At 40.4% G+C, this 22,154-nt stretch overlaps 1 protein-coding gene across 6 annotated transcripts in view; it reads left to right on the top strand.

Annotated features, from left to right (window-relative positions):
• The window catches only part of ULK4 (unc-51 like kinase 4), a 535,263-nt gene that overhangs the window by 356,037 nt on the left and 157,072 nt on the right, over window positions 1-22,154 (top strand). For all 6 annotated transcript variants that reach the window (XM_060110747.1, XM_060110746.1, XM_060110750.1 and 3 more), the window contains one exon: window positions 13,973-14,139. In XM_060110747.1, coding sequence (XP_059966730.1) covers window positions 13,973-14,139 — 167 coding nt within the window. The remainder of the gene's footprint in view (window positions 1-13,972; window positions 14,140-22,154) is intronic.

The following is a 22,154-nucleotide window of genomic DNA, read 5'->3' on the forward strand; positions in this document are numbered from 1 at the left end:
CTCCCTCACAGGAGGGTTTCCTTCCCTGCTCCTCCACCTCACTCTCTTCTTGGGCATTGCACATGTATGATTCATTGTTCTTTACCCATTACTTTCCTGATAAAAACTGGAAAATTTCTGTACCTTTGAGTTAATAAAATTTACTTAGTCTTAAACAACATTGTATTATAAGTTTCAGGTATGAAATTAGCATCCACTTCTACTTTTTATATTCTCAGTTTCCAAAATTGTTCTAGGTATATTTGTTTAAATTAATCCTATGCTCTTTTAGCTGTCTCTGAGTAATTAAAATTCACATTATCTTCAGTGCATAAATCCTTTACGCGTTAAACTGCTCCTTTCAGTGGTTTTTCTAATTGAGTTCATCCTGTCCCAAACGTTTACCTCTCAGGTATGCAACTAGAGCCTCATTCTGGCCACACAGAAATAGGTTTATGTGTTGCTAAAATTCAGGATCTCTGTTTAAACCAGAAAAGGGCATTGCAGCCCCTGAGACAGGTGGCCAGGATAAATCATACACCTGGAATAATTCAGTCCAGTGTTCTTTATCTGTGGAACTAAGTGATTCTGTGCTAATCACAGGAGAATCCAGGGACAATTGTGGACTCAGGGGAGCTGGAGTGAGTTTTTTTTTTTTTTTTTTTTTTTTCCTTTTGCGGTATGCGGGCCTCTCACTGTTGTGGCCTCTCCCGTTGCGGAGCACAGGCTCCGGACGCGCAGGCCCAGCGGCCATGGCTCACGGGCCCAGCTGCTCCGCGGCATATGGGATCCTCCCAGACCGGGGCACAAACCCGTATCCCCTGCATCGGCAGGCGGACTCTCAACCACTGCGCCACCAGGGAGGCCCGTGAGTTTGTTTTTAAGATACTCTCATAGACAAAGTTTTCTTAGGAAAGTAATTCAGAATGAATGCCCTGAATACAGAGTCCGTTCAGGTTTTCGGAAGAAAAATGTCATTTAAACGTTAGTGTCTGTCGTATGTCAGAGGTCCCAGCCTATGACATACTTTCCGTTTCAGGTTCAATGAGTTAGTAATTTCAGAGCACAGAATTATGAATTGGCTAGTCATCCTCATCTAGCAAGACTTATTCAGTGTTCCTCTCCTGACTGGGGAAAGCCAAACTCTCATGGTCCCTCAGTGTTTGGGAGGGATGGGTATGAGGGTGAGGGCTTTAGGTGAGAGTGGACACCAAAGCTCCAGGGCAGAGGCCTGCAGAATTGGAAGGGCAGGGACTTCCCTGCTGGTCCAGTCATTAAGACTCCGTGCTTCCACTGCAGGGAGCGCATGTTTGAACCCCGGTCGGAGAACTAAGATCCTGCATGCCACATGGCGCGGCCTAAAAAAAAAAAAAAAAAAAAAAGAATTGGGAGGGCAGATGCAGGAGGAGGATGAAGGCTGGGGTGAGGGGTTGGGCTGGTCCTGGGCACTGTGTGGACACCCAGGGCCTCTTAGGAAGCACCTATGCCAGCCTGTGCAGGCAGGTTGGACACAGATAAACGGGCTGGAAAAACAGAGGCAAAGACTGACACTAAGATGGTTCAGTAATTCTTTTTTTTTTTTTTTTTTTTTTTTGTGGTACGTGGGCCTCTCACTGTTGTGGCCTCTCCCGTTGCGGAGCACAGGCTCCGGACGCACAGGCTCAGTGGCCATGGCTCACGGGCCCAGCGGCTCCGCGGCATGTGGCATCTTCCCAGACCGGGGCACGAACCCGTGTCCCCTGCGTCGGCAGGCGGACTCTCAACCACTGCGCCACCAGGGAAGCCCGGTTCAGTAATTCTTAACCTCAGAGATGTTTGGATGTGTTTTTGTTTGGGGTCATTTCTGTGTGTGTGTGTCAGCTCCTTAATTTTGGCCAGGAATGGTTGCTGGAATGCTGCAGCTCAGGACCCATGCCGTTCACAGATGCCTCTGTTTACCCTTCAGTGTATCCAGGACAGCATTGTCACTTTCACCCTCCATGTTGTTCTATTTAAAAGAAGACGTTTAACTCAGCTGATGTGATGTGACTTTGGTGGTTTTGGTGATTAAGTGTTGATCATTTTGGGAAAAACAAAATCATTTCCCCACATCGAGTTGCACAGATGCTTTTATACTCCTCTTCCGGATTGTCTGTTTAGGTTGACTCTAATGAACCCTAGTGGAAATGACCACATATTTGCATGATGTAAATGTAGAATTATCTGCAAGGAAGCCTCTATCTGGGGAGCTTATGCTTGGATTTAGAGTGTTGTTTTCAAATCATTAATGATAGAAATGGAAAGTACTTTCAAAAGCTTGGAATTTCAAAGTGTACTCTTATATTAGTTCTCTGCTTCAACAGATTTTGAGAAAGTAATATTATAATAAGGACACAGTGACCAGAGCTGGGAACAGCTCATGCACATTAATATTTCTGGAATATTAAACACTTGAAAATAACTTATGGGGATGACCCCTTTAGAGATTTGCTTATAATTAACACAGAATAACTCTTGGATTTTTTTTGAAGAGTTGGTTATGATTCATGTAAAATAGTTCTTGCATTCTATGACTTAATGAATTTTGATTTCTTTTAGAGATGCCGGGATGGAATATTAAGATGGCATTTGGCCAGAGGACTGGGAAGTGCTAGGATGCTATCCCAAATGTCTTTGTACATTATCTCTAAGGGAGATGACAGGCAAACAATGCGCAGAAACCCTTTTAATTATACTGGTCTCCATAGAGGACCGCTCTTAGCCCCACTTCCTATACTAGGTCCATCTGCTGGCCGAGAAACAGAGTTGGCTGTTGCTATTCCTGTGTATTTGCCTTGGCGTTGGAGCTTCACTCTTGAATCTTAACACCCTCATGCAGGAGAGCCTTCTCTTCCTTGCACACAGATGCAAGCCAGCTAGCCCGAGGCGAGGGCCAGGGGACATAGCAAGGGGCTGTGCGTTTGCCCTGAGGGTCTGGAGCAGAGCTGACCTTAGCCACAGTGTAGTGTGTAGCCACAGTGTAGCCACAGGCTAGTGTATCTCAGACTGGGTCTGGTTGAGAGAAGGGGAGCAGAAACCCCCTCCCAAGACAGCAACAAAAGAAATGGTTAGGCCCTTCCCAGGGGCTCAGGCCTCTGCCTCTGCTGTATTGTCATTAGCCTTCTTAGGGGCAGAGGAAGGTAGAAAAGAGTCATACACACGTGCCTGCTGACGGGTGAATCCCTTGGAAAGTTTCCACTCTGGAGAACACAGCCTGGCAGTATCCTGGACCTTCATTCAGTCTCTTTGGAGGTGGAGTATCTTTCTCTTGACTGGGGAGAATGAAAGTACAGAAACAGGGAATGTTAACTTCCTTTCCTTCCCTTTGCCACCTCCTTAGATTTATGTCTTCACTTTAGTACAATGCATCATGTGTTAGCTCATTCACAGAGCTTTGCCTATTTGAACAGTCTAATCCTCAGGTTCCGTAGGGTGGGGTGAGGGGACCAACAGGCTACCTCCTTTGCTCCCACAGAGGATGTGGACAACTGGTGTGGTCAGCTTTATGCAAATGCCAGTCCAAGCTCTCCTGCCTTCCAAGAAACTCTATTTCCTAACTCCCTCTGTGGGGAAATTCTGGACAGCATGGAAGCAAATATGTCAAAACCTACATGGTATGTGGGAAAATGTAACAAGGAAGGTCTGGCAACTTGAAGTCTGACTTCAGGGCACAGGACCTAACAAATTTTACCAACAACAGTCATCAGTAACCTGGAAGTGACCCAATCGGTGAACTTTTCTCAGGCTTTGAACTGTGTCAACTAGATACCCTTGACACCCTTTTTCTGTTTGATTCTGGTCATTTGTTGATGTCTGTGGCATTATGTTATTATGGCTCTTTCTCTGTTATTGTTGGCGCCTTTGCCTCCATCTCCCCTGTAAATTCCTCCCCTGTCTGGGATCTACTCATCTCTCAGTCTTTACCTCTGGGCCTCTGTCTTGCCCGTCCTCGGGAACTTTTCCACTTTCTCCAGTCATCTCCCACCTTTTTCCGATCTGTTAGCTGGTTCCTAGGCCTTCATCTCCAACAGCCTTTGGGTCTTGCCTTTTGGATGTTATCTCAAACTCAGTGTGTCTTGAAAACTAACGTACATTATAGTTCCTGGAAAAATCACTTGCCCATTTCCTCCAGTGAGGGTCTAGTTCTCCTGTCTCTCACTGAGGCTTTTTGGCCACACCTCACTGTTGCCAGGAACTCACAAATCACACTTGCTGAGGGATGTTTCTGCCCCCTCCTTGCTTCCCACCTCACCAGCACTTGGTCATGGCATAACTGCAGAGGTTTCCTCATTGACCTTCTGGTCTCAGTTCCCCACTGGTTGCTCCCAGAGGCTCCGAGGTACTGACAGAAATGGACCTTGGAGTTATATGCAGGTTCAGATCACTTTGTGACCCCTGCTTACTCTGTGACCTTGAACTGGTTACTTAAATACCCTGAGTTTTCGTTTTCACATCTAGAAAGTGGAGATATTAGCATCTGTCCCCTGGAGCTGTTAGAGAATTCAGATGAGATATTAAATGTAAAAAGCCAAGCAAAGGTCCAGTGCCAGGCACAAAGTAGGTGCTCAGTAAATGCTGCTCTCATCCCAGCAGAGACCACACTTCCTGCTTCACTTAACTTCCTCCGACATCTCTCAGTCTATCCCAACTGATTTTCTTTAGCTCTTTTAAAATTTAGGTATGGTTTATATACAGTGAAATGGACAAATCTTACATACACAGTTCAGTCATTTTTGAAAAATGCATACATTCCTGTAACCAGCACCTCGTTAACGTATAGAACATTTCTGTTACCCTAGAAAGTTCTGTTCTGACCCTCCCTCAGAAGCAGCTACTATTCTGTTTCAATCAACATAGACGAGTTTTCTTTAAATGTATTCATACAGCTGAGTTTATATACCTTCTTTTTGTTCCTGGTGTCTTTCTTTCAGCCCTGTTTTTGAGATTCAGCCATGTTGTTATGGGATTTAGTGGTTCATTCCTTTTTATTGCTGAGTGGTACTCCATGTATGAATATATCAGTTTGTTTATCTGTTCTCCTGTTGATGGACACCTGGGCTATTTCTGATTTGGGGCAATTTTGAACACAGGTCTAATGAGTCTTTCTGTGGACATATGTTTTCATTTTACTTGGATAAATCCCTAAGAGTGGAATTGCTAGGAAATGTAGTAAATATGTATTTAAATTTATAAAAAACTGCCATCTGTTTCCCATCAGCAGTATGTGTAAGTTCTGGTCATTCTACATCCTCACCAACATTTGGTGTTGTCAGTTTTTCATTAAAATTATTCCTATTTGTGTGTGGTGGTATCTCATTGTAAATTTGGAGTTTCCTGATGACTAATGATGTTGAACACTTTTCATGTGCTTACTGACATATCTTTTGTAAACTAAGTGTTCAAGTCTATTATCCATTTTAAACATTGGGTATTTGCTTTTCTATTATTGAGTTTAGGAATCATTTACATATTCTGGATATAAGTTCCTTTTTTTTTTTTTTATTACTGGTGTTCCTGGAACTTTATACTGCCACCACTCTCTCTGATTGTCATTGTCATGACAGCACAAGTGGCTAAATATGGCTACTTGTGATACACATGGTATTTGGACTTCAATTATTCCAATTATTGCTTACTTAAGGTCAATTCAACATACATGAAAGAGAGTTTTAAAACCCACATCATCTGCCAGTTGACACCATCCATGTCGCATTTATTCCATTTATCCTATGATCATTTGCTAAGAGAAACTGTCAGTTGCCAGGTGTCACTTCTGTGCCCAAAATCTGAATTTTTTATTTTTTATTTTTTTTTATTTAGGAATGTTAAAATATTTATTCAGAGATTAGCCATATATTGGGGGTCCTTTCCTAAAACCCAAACATGAAAACCCCCAAAGGAAAATTCCATATAGACTATGATTGATTGCAAATGACTAATGCAATATAATTTAAGTAAAACATGGAAAATACATTGCCTTTTTAATAAAGATCTAAATTGTGTTCCTTTTTGAAGGCTTTGTTTTGTTCTGTTTTTGAATTTTATTTTATTTTTTTATACAGCAGGTTCTTATTAGTCATTCATTTTATACATATTAGTGTATACATGTCAATCCTAATCTCCCAATTCATCCCACCACCACCCCCCACCACTTTCCCCCCTTGGTGTCCATACATTTGTTCTCTGCATCTGTGTCTCAATTTCTGCCCTACAAACCGGTTCATCTGTACCATTTTCTAGGTTCCACATATATGCGTTAATATACAATATTTGTTCTTCTCTTTCTGACTTACTTCACTCTGTATGACAGTCTCTAGATCCATCCACATCTCTACAAATGAGCCAATTTTGTTCCTTTTTATGGCTGAGTAATATTCCATTGTATATATGTACCACATCTTCTTTATCCATTCATCTGTCGATGGGCATTTAGGTTGCTTCCATGTCCTGGCTATTGTAAATAGTGCTGCGATGAACATTGGGGAGCATGTGTCTTTTTGAATTATGGTTTTCTCTGGGTATATGCCCAGTAGTGGGATTGCTGGGTCATATGGTAATTCTATTTTTAGTTTTTAAAGAAACCTCCACACTGCTCTCCATAGTGGCTGTATCAATTTACATTCTGACCAACAGTGCAAGAGGGTTCCCTTTTCTCCACACCCTCTCCAGCATTTGTTGTTTGTAGATTTTCTGATGATGGCCATTCTAACTGGTGTGAGGTGACACCACATTGTAGTTTTGATTTGCATTTCTCTAATAATTAGTGATGTTGAGCAGCTTTTCATGTGCTTCTTGGCCATCTGTATGTCTCCTTTGGAGAAATGTCTATTTAGGTCTTCTGCCCATTTTTGGATTGGGTTGTTTGTTTTTTTAATATTGAGCTGCATGAGCTTTTTCTATATTTTGGAGATTAATCCTTTGTCCATTGATTCGTTTGCAAATATTTTCTCCCATTCTGAGGGTTGTCTTTTTGTCTTGTTTGTAGTTTCCTTTGCTTTGAAAAAGCTTTGAAGTTTCATTAGGTCCCATTTGTTTATTTTTGTTTTTATTTCCATTTCTCTAGGAGGTGGGTCAAAAAAGATCTTGCTGTGATTTATGTCAAAGAGTGTTCTTCCTATGTTTTCCTCTAAGAGTTTTATAGTGCCTGGTCTTACATTTAGGTCTCTAATCCATTTTGAGTTTATTTTTGTGTATGGTGTTAGGGAGTGTTCTAATTTCATTCTTTTACATGTAGCTGTCCAGTTTTCCCAGCACCACTTATTGAAGAGGCTGTCGTTTCTCCATTGTATATCCTTGCCTCCTTTGTCATATATTAGTTGACCATAGCTGCGTGGGTTTATCTCTGGACTTTCTATTCTTTTCCATTGATCTATATTTCTGTTTTTGTGCCAGTACCATACTGTCTTGATAACTGTAGCTTTGTAGTATGATCTGAAGTGAGGGAGTCTGATTCCTCCAGCTCCATTATTTTCCCTCAAGACTGCTTTGGCTATTCGGGATCTTTTGTGTCTCCATACAAATTTTAAGATTTTTTGTTCTACTTCTGTAAAAAATGCCATTGGTAATTTGATAAGGATTGCATTAAATCTGTAGATTGCTTTGGGTAGTATAGTCATTTTCACAATATTGATTCTTCCAATCCAAGAACATGGTATATCTCTCCATCTGTTTGTATCCTCTTTAATTTCTTTCATCAGTGTCTTATAGTTTTCTGCATACAGGTCTTTTGTCTCCCTAGGTAGGTTTATTCCTAGGTATTTTATTCTTTCTGTTGCAATGGTAAATGGGAGTGTTTCCTTAATTTCTCTTTCAGATTTTTCATCATGGGTGTATAGGAATGCCAGAGATTTCTGTGCATTAATTTTGTATCCTGCAACTTTACCACATTCATTGATTAGCTCTAGTAGTTTTCTGGTGGCATCTTTGGGGTGCTCTATGTATAGTATCATGTCATTTGCAAACAGTGACAGTATTACTTCTTCTTTTCCAATTTGTATTCCTTTTATTTCTAGGACTTGGCTAGGACTTCCAAAACTATGTTGAATAATAGTGGTGAGAGTGGGCAACCTTTTCTGGTTCCTGATCTTAGAGGAAATGCTTTCAGTTTTTCACCATTGAGAATAATGTTTGCTGTGGGTTTGTCGTATATGGCCTTTATTATGTTGAGGTAAGTTCCCTGAATGCCCACTTTCTGGAGAGTTTTTATCATAAATGGGTGTTGAATTTTGTCAAAAGCTTTTTCTGCATCTATTGAGATGATCATATGGTTTTTCTTCTTCAATTTGTTAATATGGTATATCACATTGATTGATTTGCATATGTCAAAGAATCCTTGTATCCCTGGGATAAATCCCACTTGATCATGGTGTATGATCCTTTGAATGTGTTGTTGGATTCTCTTTGCTAGTATTTTGTTGAGGATTTTTGCATCCATAATCATCAGTGATATTGGTCTGTAATTTTCTTTTTTTGTAGTATCTTTGTCTGGTTTTGGTATCAGGGTGATGGTGGCTTCTTAGAATGAATTTGGGAGTGTTCTTTCCTCTGCAAATTTTTGTAAGTCTTTGAGAAGGATAGGTGTTAGCTCTTCTCTGAATGTTTGATAGAATTCACCTGTGAAGCCATCTGGTCCTGGACTTTTGTTTGTTGAAATATTTTTAATCACAGTTTCAATTTCATTACTTGTGATTGGTCTGTTCATATTTTGTATTTCTTCCTGGTTCAGTCTTGGAAGGTTATACCTTTCTAAGAATTCGTCCATTTCTTCCAGGTTGTCCATTTTATTGGCATAGATTTGCTGGTAGTAGTCTCTTAGGATGCTTTGTATTTCTGTGGTGTCTGTTTTAACTTCTCCTTTTTCGTTTCCAATTTTATTGGTTTGAGTCCTCCCCCTCTTTTTCTTTATGAGTCTGGCTAATGGTTTATCAATTTTGTTTATCTTCTCAAAGAACCAGCTCTTAGTTTTATTGATCTTTTCTGTTGTTTTCTTTGTTTCTATTTCTTTTATTTCTACTCTGATCTTTATGATTTCTTTCCTTCTGCTAACTTTGGATTTTGTTTGTTCTTTCTCTAGTTCCTTTAGAGGTAAGGTTAGATTGTTTATTTGAGATTTTTCTTGTTTCTTTAGGTTGGCTTGTAGAGCTATAAACTTCCCTCTTAGAACTGCTTTTGCTGCATCCCATAGGTTTTGGATCATCATGTTTTCATTGTCATTTGTCTCTAGGTATTTTTTGATTTCCTCTTTGATTTCTTCAGTGATCTCTTGTTTATTTAGTAGCATATTGTTTAGCCTCCACGTGTTTGTGTTTTTTACGTTTTTTTCCCTGTAATTGATTTCTAATCTCATAGTGTTGTGGTCAGAAAAGATACTTGATATGATTTTAATTTTCTTAAATTTATCAAGGCTTGATTTGTGACCGAAGATGTGATCTATCCTGGAGAATGTTCCGTGTGCACTTGAGAAGAAAGTGTAATCTGATGTTCTTGGGTGAAATGTCCTATAAATATCAATTAAATCTGTCTGGTCTGTTGTGTCATTTAAAGCTTGTGTTTCCTTAGTAATTTTCTCTTTGGATGATCTCTCTGTGGGTGTAAGTGAAATGTTAAAGTCCCCCATTATTATTGTGTTACTGTCGATTTCCTCTTTTATAGCTGTTAGCAGTTGCCTTATGTATTGAGGTGCTCCTATGTTGGGAGCATATATAATTGTTATATCTTTTTCTTGGATTGATCCCTTGATCATTATGTAGTGTCCTTCTCTGTCTCTTGCAATAGTCTTTATTTTAAAGTCTATTTTGTCTGATATGAGTATTGGTACTCCAGCTTTCTTTTGATATCCATTTGCATGGAATATCTTTTTCCATCCCCTCACTTTCAGTCTGTGTGTGTCCCTCGGTCTGAAGTGGGTCTCTTGTAGACAGCATATATATGGGTCTTGTTTTTTTTTTTTTTTTTTTTTTTTTTTTTTTTTGCGGTATGCGGGCCTCTCACTGTTGTGGCCTCTCCCGTTGCGGAGCACAGGCTCCGGACGCGCAGGCCCAGCGGCCATGGCTCACGGGCCCAGCCGCTCCGCGGCATATGGGATCCTCCCAGACCGGGGCACGAACCCGTATCCCCTGCATCGGCAGGCGGACTCTTAACCACTGCGCCACCAGGGAGGCCCCTGGGTCTTGTTTTTATATCCATTCAGTGAGTCTGTGTCTTTTGGTTGGAGCATTTAATCCATTGACGTTTAAGGTAATTATTGATATGTATGTTCCTATGACCATTTTCTTAATTGTTATGGGTTTGTTTTTGTAGGTCTTTTTGTCTTGTGTTTCCCACTTAGAGAAGTTCCTTTAGCATTTGTTGTAGAACTGGTTTGGTGGTGCTGAATTCTCTTAGCTTTTGCTTGTCTGTAAAGCTTTTGATTTCTCCATTGAATCTGAATGAGATCCTTGCTGAGTAGAGTAATCTTGGTTATAGGTTCTTTCCTTTCATCACTTTAAATATGTCATGTCACTCCCTTCTGGCTTGTAGAGTGTCTGCTGAGCAATCAGCTGTTAACCTTGTGGGAGTTCCCTTGTATGTTATTTGTCTTTTTTCCCTTGCTGCTTAGAGATGAGGGTCCATTTCTGGAATGTGGAATTGGAAATATATGCATGAACTTATTATTTTTTTTCTGTCTAAAAGCTGTATACTTCTTATCTCTGTCCACTGAATCAGTGACCCAGTAGCATTGAGTGTTTCTAGTGCTGAGACCATGGTCTCTAAATACCAGTCTCATTAAAAGAAACCAGGACTCCTTCGAGAGGTAGCTAATGCACAGTCTTAGGCAGGAATTCATAAGATGAGCTTGAGACATATTATCTTAGTAGAAGATAGGTCACTTTCAAGGGGCTCTCAGTGGCCAAAGATGGAACAAGTTTAGCTTAAAAATAATAGTGATTGAAATCAACTAAAATCTATAAAATATATTATTTAAAAATCTATTATATTCACATTGATGCTCCAAAGTGAAATGATCAGTTACCTTGGTAATTTCTAGCTTCCCCCACCCCCCTACCTCGGTCCCATTTGGGACTTGAAAACACTCCAAAATCATTGTTGTGAAAACTGGTAAATGATAACAAAGAAACATTTATCTAGCATCTACCTTGCCTTTCCTTTACAAACCATATTTTATGATAACAAAATAAGTTGATAAAGGAAGGTTCTTTATAGAAGAAAAGCAGATGAAAAAATATAGAAGGAATGACAGAATTTGAAAATTCCATATTGCCATGTCTAATGAAATAATACAACTGGACATTGGTCATTATTAGATAACGTTTGATGGGGAAGTTTATACTGGATGAGTTAGGCTAACAACCCGTGAACCCATGGGTCAATTTCAACATCATTAAGAGTAGAACAACCAGACAGTATATCCTTCCAGATATAATGCAACAGGATATACAGAGTACCCAGCTCCAAGTATTATTGCCAAAATAATCAAACCTGAATTAAATTGAATCTCTAAGTCTAATTACCAGTTTACAGGAAATGCATGGATATAAGAACAACCCAACAAGAACATCTACAGGAAAAATATTCTCTATTCTCCAACAAATAAATGGCCTGAAAAATTGCAGGTGGGGAAGAGGACTGTTAGAGGTTGAAGGAGACTTAAGATCTGCGGCCAAATGGAATGTGTGGACCTGCTTTGTATCTTGAGTCAAACAAATGAACTGTAAAAAAAAAGGCAGTTTTGTGACAGTTGAGTTTTGAATGCAGATGGTATATTGAGTATGTTAAGAAGTGGGTTAATTGTATTAGGTGGTAATGGCGTTGTGGTTATGTTTTAAAAAAATAGTATTTGTGAGACTTACAGAAGCAGTTACAGTAGAAATAAGATGATATCTAGAATTTGCTTTAAAATACTAAAAAAATGTAGATAGGGATAATTAAACAATATTGGCAAACTATTGATAATTATGAAAGAGGGTGATAGAGATTCATTTTACTGAAATTTCTCATGACTTTCTTTGTTTTCATAATAAAATGTTTAAACAAGAAAAACTTGTATTTTCATCTGAAGTGAAAGTTCTGTCTATGAAGAGCACTGACTGTATGGCTGAGCTAGGCCATGTAACATCGTATTAATGGGCTTTGCTGGCATTTTCACTGTTATGAAGAAATATTTATGTCATACTTCATTTCTAATCTCCTATGAGCACCTTCCCTGACAACAGGTGACTTCCGAGTGTAATGTCAGAGCTTGGTGTTTGTTGCCTGTTTCTTCACAGGCTGGAAAGGCTTGCCAGCCCAGCATGGATTTGATTGCATTCATTGTTTGTGCTTCTTGCTTGAAGCCTGAATAAAGATCAGGAAGAGCACAGTTGTTCATCAGCTGTTTCGTCTGAATCATGCAGTGTGTAGATGGGTATCCAGGAGTCTACCTCCTCCTTCTGAAGGGCCATGTCCTTCTCTGCTGTTCACATAGCTGGGTCCCTTGCACCTCTGACCATCAGCATGATGTGTCACAAAGTAATCATGAACTCCCCAAAAGAGAACATCTTCTCTTGCAGCATGTGTTTGCCACATACTATGTTTTAAAGCCCTTCTACCCTACCTGCAGCTCACAAACGCCAAGTGCTGATTCATAGCGTGCAGTTGAGTGATGCATGCTAACTCAGAAGAGAATGCCTGTCGGTGTAATGCATGTGTCCTAATAATTGCTTTTCTTTACTATGTGTCATTGATGATTTGTGCTATCAAACCTTGTCACTTGATAGAGAAATTTTGCTAATAATTCATTCGACTTTCCCTTCAAGTATATTTATTTTCAGCTTTGTGGCTTATACCAGTTTTTGCTGCAAGGATTACAACTTTGAATGATGCTCTGTAATTTTGGTTTCTCTCTGTCTTTAGTGACAAAATTAATTGCTTTTGTAGTCTAATTACTTTGCATTTGTCTAGGAACACTAGATTGGTTTACTGTAAATGACAGTGTGCAGTGTCTGGAAAGGGTACCAAAGCTCGGATGGCTGTGCCAGGCAGAGTTTCCATCCAATTGTCCTGAGAACTAGGGACCAATGGATTGCAGGTCCAATAAATAAGTGGATTGCAGGTCCAGCTTACAACACATGTCCTACTTCCTTACCATGTTTTTTTCCCCATCTGCTTGTGTAGAATATTTATATTTGAAGATTCACTTTTTTCTAGAACATTGAGATCTGTTCATACTAAAGGACCCCCTTACCGTTTCGGTTTATAACATTTCATGTTGTCTTTTCACCACGTTTACATCTGAATCATTTTGGGAATTCAAAATGTAATGCTGTGTTACAATAATAATAAAAATGCCAACTTAAATGTATTGGTCATAACAAGCTACATCAAAGTGAAAGTTGATGAAGATCAACCACACTGTGAATATGAGGTCTGCAGAAACAGACCTGGCAATTTCTCAATTTCACATTGCTTAAAATCATTATCGTACATTTTGGAATGCATGTGAAAAAAATCACTTCATTTCTTTAGCCTCTTGAGGTGACCCAATTACTTGTCCATCCTTGATAGATCCCCAGTTCACTTGTGGTCCCTGAGCCACCCCATGAAGAACTGTACCTTTAAACAGAACCTGGGGACAGGATGTTTGCATACAGCACTGTGCAGTGTCAGGGAGTCTCCCATCCCTGGAAGCCTGTCCATGTAGGATAGTGTTTCTCAAAGTGTAATTTGGGGAACGCTTCCATCAAAATCAGCGGGGGAGCTTTTTAACAAGTATATTCCTAGGCCTCATTCCAGGCTCCTGAGCAGACTCTCTGGGCATGTGGCCTTGGAACCTGCATTTTAGAAACCTTTCCCAAGTGTACCTGGTACAAATACAGTTGAAGGACTGTTTAGAGTTTATGCAACATAGACTATGTATGCCTGCTCTGCTGGGTTTATGTGACACGTTATTTTTATATTTTATGATGAATGTTTTACCCTTCTCCTATTTTACCCCCAGGACTGGTCCATCATGTCTGTAAGCTGTTCACTGAAACTGCCACACTGTGCTTGGATGTGGACAATAAAAACAACAACGAGATGGCAGCTGCCCTGCTGTTTTCCCTGCTTGATATTTTGCACAGCATGCTGACCTATACCTCTGGGGTCGTACGACTGGCTCTGCAGGTAGAGGACCTCTTTCTCCACATCTTGAACAACCCTGTGCCACGTCCCACTTCCCTTTCCTTCTCTTTTCTCTCATCTTCCTTGAGTGTGTCTTTATTTTTGGAGAAGAACATATGATTCTATAGGGAGAGAATACCATATTTATTAGCCATCTTTGGGTGACCAGTGTCAAGGACAGGTAATTTGAACACAAAATGTGAAAGGAAAGCAGGAGACACCCAAGCAAAGAATTGGTGAGTACTCATTAGGGAACTGCTGACGACCCAGAGATCATTTGGACTGTGAGGTTGGCCAAGCAGTGTGTAGTCTTTCCGGTCCAGAGATGGCACTCCAGCCCACCCCCAACAGGATGGATTAGCTAGCGAGCAGCAGCAGATTGAGATTTTAGGTGTGCATACACACGCACACATAATGTGTTTGTATGTGCATAGATACACACACATACATATACATGCATATGCAACACATAAACCCTCACACTTGCTTTCCCTTATGACTGATAATGTGGAGTTGCAAGATGGTTTTTTGTTTTTTAATATCTTTATTGGAGTATAATTGCTTTACAATGGTGTGTTACTTTCTGCTCTATCACAAAGTGAATCATCTCTACGTATACATATATCCCATATCCCCTCCCTCTTGCATCTCCCTCCCACCCTCCCTATCCCACCCCTCTAGGTGGGCACAAAGCACCAAGCTGATCTCCCTGTGCTATGCAGCTGCTTCCCACTAGCTATCTATTTTATTTATTTTACATTTGGTAGTGTATATATGTCCATGCCACTCTCTCACTTCGTCCCAGCTTACCCTTCCCCCTCCCCGTGTCCTCAAGTCTATTCTCTACATCTGCATCTTTATTCCTGTCCTGCCCCTAGGTTCTTCAGAACCTTTTTTTTTTAACATTCCATATATATGTGTTAGCATACAGTATTAGTTTTTCTCTTTCTGACTTACTTCACTCTGTGTGACAGTCTCTAGTTCCATCCACCTGACTACAACTAACTCAATTTCGTTTCTTTTTATGGCTGTAATATTCCATTGCATATATGTACCACATCTTCTTTATCCATTCATCTGTCAATGGACACTTAGGTTACTTCCATGTCCTGGCTATTGTAAATAGAGCTGCAATGAACATTGTGGTACATGACTCCTTTTGGAATTATGGTTTTCTCAGGGTATATGCCCAGTAGTGGGATTGCTAGGTCGTATGATAGTTCTAGTTTTAGTTTTTTAAGGAACCTCCATAATGTTCTCCATAGTGGCTGTATCAACTGACATTCCCACCAACAATGCAAGAGGGTTCCCTTTTCTCCACACCCTCTCCAGCCAGCATTTATTGTTTGTAGATTTTTTTTAAAATAAATTTATTTATTTATTTTTGGTTGTGTTGGGTTTTCGTTGCTGTGTACAAGCTTTCTTTAGTTGTGGTGAGTGGAGGCTACCCTTCGTTGCGGTGCGCGGGCTTCTCATTGTCATGGCTTCTCGTTGTGGAGCACGGGCTCTAGGCACGCAGGCTTCAGTAGTTGTGGCACGTGGGCTCAGTAGTTGTGGCTTGCGGGCTCTAGAGCTCAGGCTCAGTAGTTGCGGCGCACGGGCTTAGTTGCTCCGCGGCATGTGGGATCTTCCCAGGCCAGGACTTGAACCCACGTCCCTGGCATTGGCAGGCAGATTCTTAACCACTGCGCCACCAGGGAAGCCCTGTTCGTAGATTTTTTGATGATGGCGATTCTGACCAGTGTGAGGTGATTTTGATTTGCTTTTCTCTAATGACAGTGATGTTGAGCATCCTTTCATGTGTTTGTTGGCAATCTGTATATGTTCTTTGGAGAAATGTCTATTTAGGTCTTCTGCCCATTTTGGGATTGGGTTGTTCGTTTTTTTGATATTGAGCTGCATGAACTGCTTGTATATTTTGGAGATTAATCCTTTGTCAGTTGCTTCATTTGCAAATATTTTCTTCCATTCTGAGGGCTGTCTTTTTGTCTTGTTTATGGTTTCCTTTGCTGTGCAAAAGCTTTTAAGGTTCATTAGGTCCCATTTGTTTATTTTTGTTTTTATTTCCATTTCTCTAGGAGGTGGGTCAAAAAGGAACTTGCTGTGATTTACATCGTAGAGTGTTCTGCCTATGTTTTCCTCTAAGAGTTTTATAGAGTCTGGCCTTACATTGAGGTCTTTAATCAATTTTGAGTTTATTTTTGTGTATGGTGTTAGGAAGTGTTCTAATTTCATTCTTTTACATGTAGCTGTCCAGTTTTCCCAGCACCACTTATTGAAGAGGCTGTCTTTTCTCCATTGTATATTCTTGCCTCCTTTATCAAAGATAAGGTGACCATATGTACGTGGGTTTATCTCTGGGGTTTCTCTCCAGTTCCGTTGGTCTATATTTCTGTTTTTGTGCCACTGTCATACTGTCTTGATTACTGTAGCTTTGAGCTGGAGGATCCGGCCCCCTGCAAGATGGTTTTGAGGGCTAGAGATGTATTGGGTTGGCCAAAAAGTTCCTTCGGTTTTAAAGTAAAAATAAAAGACACATTTTTCATTTGCACCAAGAACTTTATTGAACAACATATTCACCCTTATTTGTTCCACTGCCTTCTGCCATTATCAGGCAACTTCATAATTCCATTTTCCCAAAACTTTTTATCTTTTTGAGCAAATAACTATTCCAGGTGCCTTTTACAGTCTTCCAGGGAATGGAAATTTTTTCCATTAAGAGAATTTTGTAAAGACCTAAATAAATGGAATTCCGAAGGTGCAATGTCTGGTAAATATGGCGGATGAATCAGAACTTCCCACCCAAGCTATAACAGTTTTTCCCTGGTCATCATAGAAACATGCGGTGTTGCATTATCCTGATGGAAGCTTATGTGTTTTCTGTTGACTAATTCTGGGCACTTTTCACTGAGTGCTGCTTTCAGTTGGCCTAATTGGGGCAGTACTTGTTGGAATTAATAGTTTGGTTTTCTGGAAGGAGCTCATAATAGAAGACTCCCTTCTGATCCCACCATATGCACATCACCTTCTTTGGAAGAAGACCAGCCTTTGATGTGGTTGGTGATGGTTCATTTCACTTGCCCCACAGTCTCTTCCATTCCACACTATTGGGCAGTATCCACTTTTTATCACCCATCACAATTTGTTTAAAAAACAAAACGTTTTCATTACATTTCAATGGAGAATCGCATGCGGAAATATGGTCAGGAAGGTTTTTTTCCCCTTAACTTATGTGGAACCCAAACATCAAAGCGATGAACATAACCAAGTTGATGCAAATGATTTTCAGCGCTTGATTTGGATATTTTGAGTATGTCGGCTATGTCCCGTATGGTATAATGTTGATTGTTCTCAGTTAATGTCTCAGTTTGACTGCTCTCAATTTCAACTGGTCTACCCGACCGCGGAGCGTTGGCCAGTGAGAAATCTCCAGCATGAAACTTTGAAAACCACTTTACACGTTTGATCAGTCACAGCATCTGCTCCATACACTGCACAAATCTTTTTTTTTTAGGTTTTAGTTGTGTTTTTACCTTTCTTGAAATAATAAAGCATAATATGCTGAAAGTGTTGCTTTTTTTCTTCCATCTTCAATATTAAAATGGCTACACAAAAATCCACCAATTTTGATAAGTTTTTTTTTAAATGCATAGCTGATATGACAGCTGTCACTAACAAAATTGTTTCAAATGAAGTTAAAGACAACTAAGTGCCACTAGGGCCATCTTATGGAAAAACTGAATGAATCTTTTGGCCACCCCAATATTTAGTGGCTATAGAAAAGTCAGGTAGCCCCAGACTGTAACCTGGCATCGTGCTCTGAGGAAGGAAGGGCATGTGAGTTCACTGAGTAGTACTTTCTGTGTTAGGTACCACCACATGCTTATCTCCTTTCATGTTTTCTCTAAAGAATTAATTCAGCTGATACTTAGATCATGGGATAGCACACAGCCAATATGAATTCACTGTTATATTTAGAATCCCAGTAAAATTGCAAGAGATGTGTATCAATGGTAGCATCCTGGCTTAGATAGATGCAGAAGTTGATGTTGAAAGCAGACTGTTCTGATACCTTGCCAAGAGTCACAGTAGCAGAGCCAAGTATGAATCCCTAGACCCTGGTTTAGTCTCTGTTATTCTTCATTATCTTTTACCTGCAATTAAGGTGGTGAAGTATGTAGCTTGTCTCGTGTGTTTTAATAAATAATTCCAAGATCCCCTCAACCAAGATGATAGTTAGTCAATAAGTTTTAACCCAAAATTGTAAAGCCAGTAGATGAAAATGGCCTTTGGACTACCTTGCTGTTTTTATTTGCTCATATTCTAAATGAACAGTAAAGCTTGGCTAAGTACTTATGGAATCCTGAATTATGGATTTCTCTTAGTTTTCCCTCTCTTTTCTAATAAATGTTTCTTCAGAGAGCATTGTTTCTTTTTCTTAAAATTGTTATTGGAGTATAGTTGATTTACATTGTTGTGTTGGTTTCTGCTATACAGCAAAATGAATCAGTTATACATACATATAGGTCCACTCTTTTTTAGATTCTTTTCCCATGTAGGTCATTACAGAGTATTGAGTAGAGTTCCCTGTGCTATACAGCTGGTCCTTTTAAGTTATCGAGAGCATTGTTTCTTATTTCAGTTTCCACAGTGGTAGCTTTATGTAATTCTTCAAGGTGTAGTTGATAGTTACTCTCACAAGATGCTTTGATGATATCAATCTATAAAAGATTGTGTAGGTTGTGGATAAAAAGGACCAGAAGTCTAAAAATTCTTTAAATTCCAGAATGTAGAAATCCTCTTTTATTTCAAGTGATCAGGTAGGTTATTTAAAAGGAAACTCCTTAGTACAAAATATTTTCTAATTCTTTTTTTCAATTTGTTAGTGTACCAATAGATCACTGCTTTTTATTCTTTCATTTTTTTCAGCACCACTTTGTATTTTACTGCGGTCATCTTTCTAAATCTTTCCCTATAGTATCTGCCAAGTATTGCTTTTGACCTTGATGACCGACTTTGATCTACATGATACCTGGTGTCAGTCTGAAAGAGGTAGAGTCCTTGAGACTGAATTAGGGAAAAGGTTGGGAAAAGAAATGAAGTGGGCACCAACGACACATCCTTCTAGAACACGGAGCTGTAAGTTCTTTCTAAAGCATAAGTCACCTCTTCCATTTGTCTGCACACCTGGGATTCTTCTGCATTCAAAGCCCATGTCTGCTTTTAACAGGAACCTCTTGAAAGTAGAAGAGCTGAGTGTTGCCAGTGTTTAAAATGATAATAGTGCTTAGATTTATGAAGCAGTTTTCTTTTTCAGGGAGGAGAGGGATATGATGCAGGAATGTGTACTGGGAAGGTGAGGAGTAGGGGAGGGAGGTGTCAGAATCTCTGCTAGGAGTCCAGTCCCTATCCCCAACCTACCTTGTGAGTTTGTGTGTGAAAGATGTGGAAGCAGAGACGAATAGATGCTCAGGACTCACTGGTGTGGTGGGAGCACCTGGGCCTTGCAGGCTGGAATACCTTGGATTTGAATCCCAGCCACGTCACTTTTACCTGTGAGACGCTGGGCACGTTACTTGACCTGGCTTGAGTATCAGTTTCCTTGTTTGTAAAGTAGGCATGCTAACTACTCAGCAGGGGACTTAAATGAGAGAATACAAGATACGTAAATATGATGTGCCTTAAGTATACCTGGCCCAGGGAAGGTAAGCGATAAATGGTTGCTGTATTATTAATAGCAACAAGAAGAAAGGTGCTCACCTTCCCTTCCTGTTTACAGAGGGCTCCTGGGGGCCATGATTTCTTCTTTTCTGTGTCCTGGCACATGGGAGGGCCCTCAGTTCGTATTTACGGAGTGAACTAACTCCTAGCAGGCTTACGAGATATAAATTTATGGTTTTATTTTGCATTTGTGAGCCTAGCCCAGGGCTTGGCACCTGTGATTTTGGCAGGAATCAAGAGAAGAAGGGTGTTAAGTGTCAGGGAGCTTCATTTTCGTAAGACCGTCAATACCCAAATAGTGGAGCAAATCATCACCTTAATACACTGAGATGCCTCACCACTGCAGAGTGAACAAGGGCGGGGGATGTTACCAAGTTTGGGGGCTAGGGAAAGAAAATATTCAATATTAAAATCCAGGTCACCTGACTTCCCAATCTGGGCCTTGTCTCTCACTTCTGGAGTGATGGGGGGCAGCTTGATACATTACTCTGGTAGTAGGAAGTTTTAACTGCTGTTGGTCAGCAGGTGTGTTGGCATTGCCTGGAAGACTGAAATGTGGCCACTGAGTCTTCTTTGATCTCACACTCCCGTGAAGGCTGTCAAGGTAGGGGCTACAGTCTCTATTTCAGTATCTCTTGGAGTTACCAGTTCGACTCCTCCAGGCTTTCCCCTTATTGTTGTCCCCCATGAGCCACCCTGTCTGGTGGCTGAGTGCAAGAGAGATTTGTCTGCTGTAGTCCATGGTCCTCATCGTTTCTCTCCTGCCCTTGAAAACTTTGATATCTCATTATCTACATATCATTTTCTAACTCCTTGGTCAAGGCCTCGTATGATCAGCCCCAGGGTGGTTTTCCAGCCTCGTCCGCCAGCCCTCGTGCAGCCCGTGCTCACGCCAAACAGTCACCTTGGCATTTTCCACATGGATCCTGTGCCTTATCACCCCCGGCCTTTCCTCACATGATTCCAGCACCTGAAACACCAGCTATCTATGTCATTCCCTGCAGACCTCGTCCCCACCATCCAAACGGTGAAGTTGTGTCACCCTTTCCTACTCCCGCCCCAGCTCCTCTATTCCCTCCTCCACCGTGGCAGTTTTCACACTCTGCCTTTAGTGCAGTTATTTGAAAGCTTGCCATTCTTCTTCTTCTATTTTTAAATTTTATTGCAGTATAGTTGATTTACAGTGTTGTGTTAATTTCTGCTGTACAGCAAAGTGACTCAGTTATGCATATGTATACTTTTTCATGTTCTTTTCCATTATGGTTTGTCACAGGATATCGAACATAGTTCCCTATGCTATACAGTAGGACCTTGTTGTTTATCCCTTCTATGTATAATAGTTTGCATCTGCTAATCCCAAACTCCCAATCCATCCTCCCTCCCCCACCCCACTCCTCCCTCCTTGGCAACCACAAGTCTGTTCTCTATGTTTATAAGTCTGTTTTATAGGTAAGTTCATTTGTGTTGTGTTTTAGATTCCACATATAAGTGCTATCATATGGTATTTGTCTTTCTCTTTCTGACTTACTTTGCATAGTATGATCATCTCTAGATCAATCCATGTTTCTGGAAATGGCATTATTTCATTCTTTTTAACGGCTGAGTAGTATTCCATTGTATATAGGTACCATACCTTCTTTATCCATTCATCTGTCAATGGACATTTAGGCTGTTTCCATGTCTTAGCTACTGTAAGTAGTGCTGCTGTGAGCATAGGGGTGCATGTATCTTTTGGAATTATAGTTTTGTCTGGATACGTGCCCAGGAGTGATATTGCTGGATCATATGGCAACTCTGTTTTTAGTTTTTTGAGGAACCTTCATACTGTTTTCCATAGTAAAGCATGCCATTCTTTTAATGAAACCATGAGGTTCTACAGAGTGGGGACTGAGTCGTATCATCTGTGCATGGCAAGTGTGTGGGTGATGGTGTCTGGGGAGCACACCGAGTGTTGAATTGAATTGTCTAGGCCACACCATTGCAGGTTGTGCTCTGTTGTGCTTAAACCTGCTTAGGACGCTGGCAGCAACTGCCTGAGGAATTGACTCTTGTTCCCTACAGGTGCCGTACCTCTGTGTTTATGTAACAAACCTCTGTTGAGGACCTGCCCCCTGTGCACTAGATTCATGTAGCAATGGTAGATGTAATAGAGTTATATTCTTTCTGGCCTTTCTTCTTGTGCCAAGAAGTTAGCTGTATCCCTTTATCTCATTTTGGGTAATGCTATAATGCCATTTAATATTACATATGGTTCATAAGTTGACATGCCCATGTTTTATGTGTTTACAGCTATTAAA

This window comes from Mesoplodon densirostris, chromosome 10 (assembly GCF_025265405.1).
Source record: "Mesoplodon densirostris isolate mMesDen1 chromosome 10, mMesDen1 primary haplotype, whole genome shotgun sequence".
Lineage (NCBI taxonomy): Eukaryota > Metazoa > Chordata > Mammalia > Artiodactyla > Ziphiidae > Mesoplodon > Mesoplodon densirostris.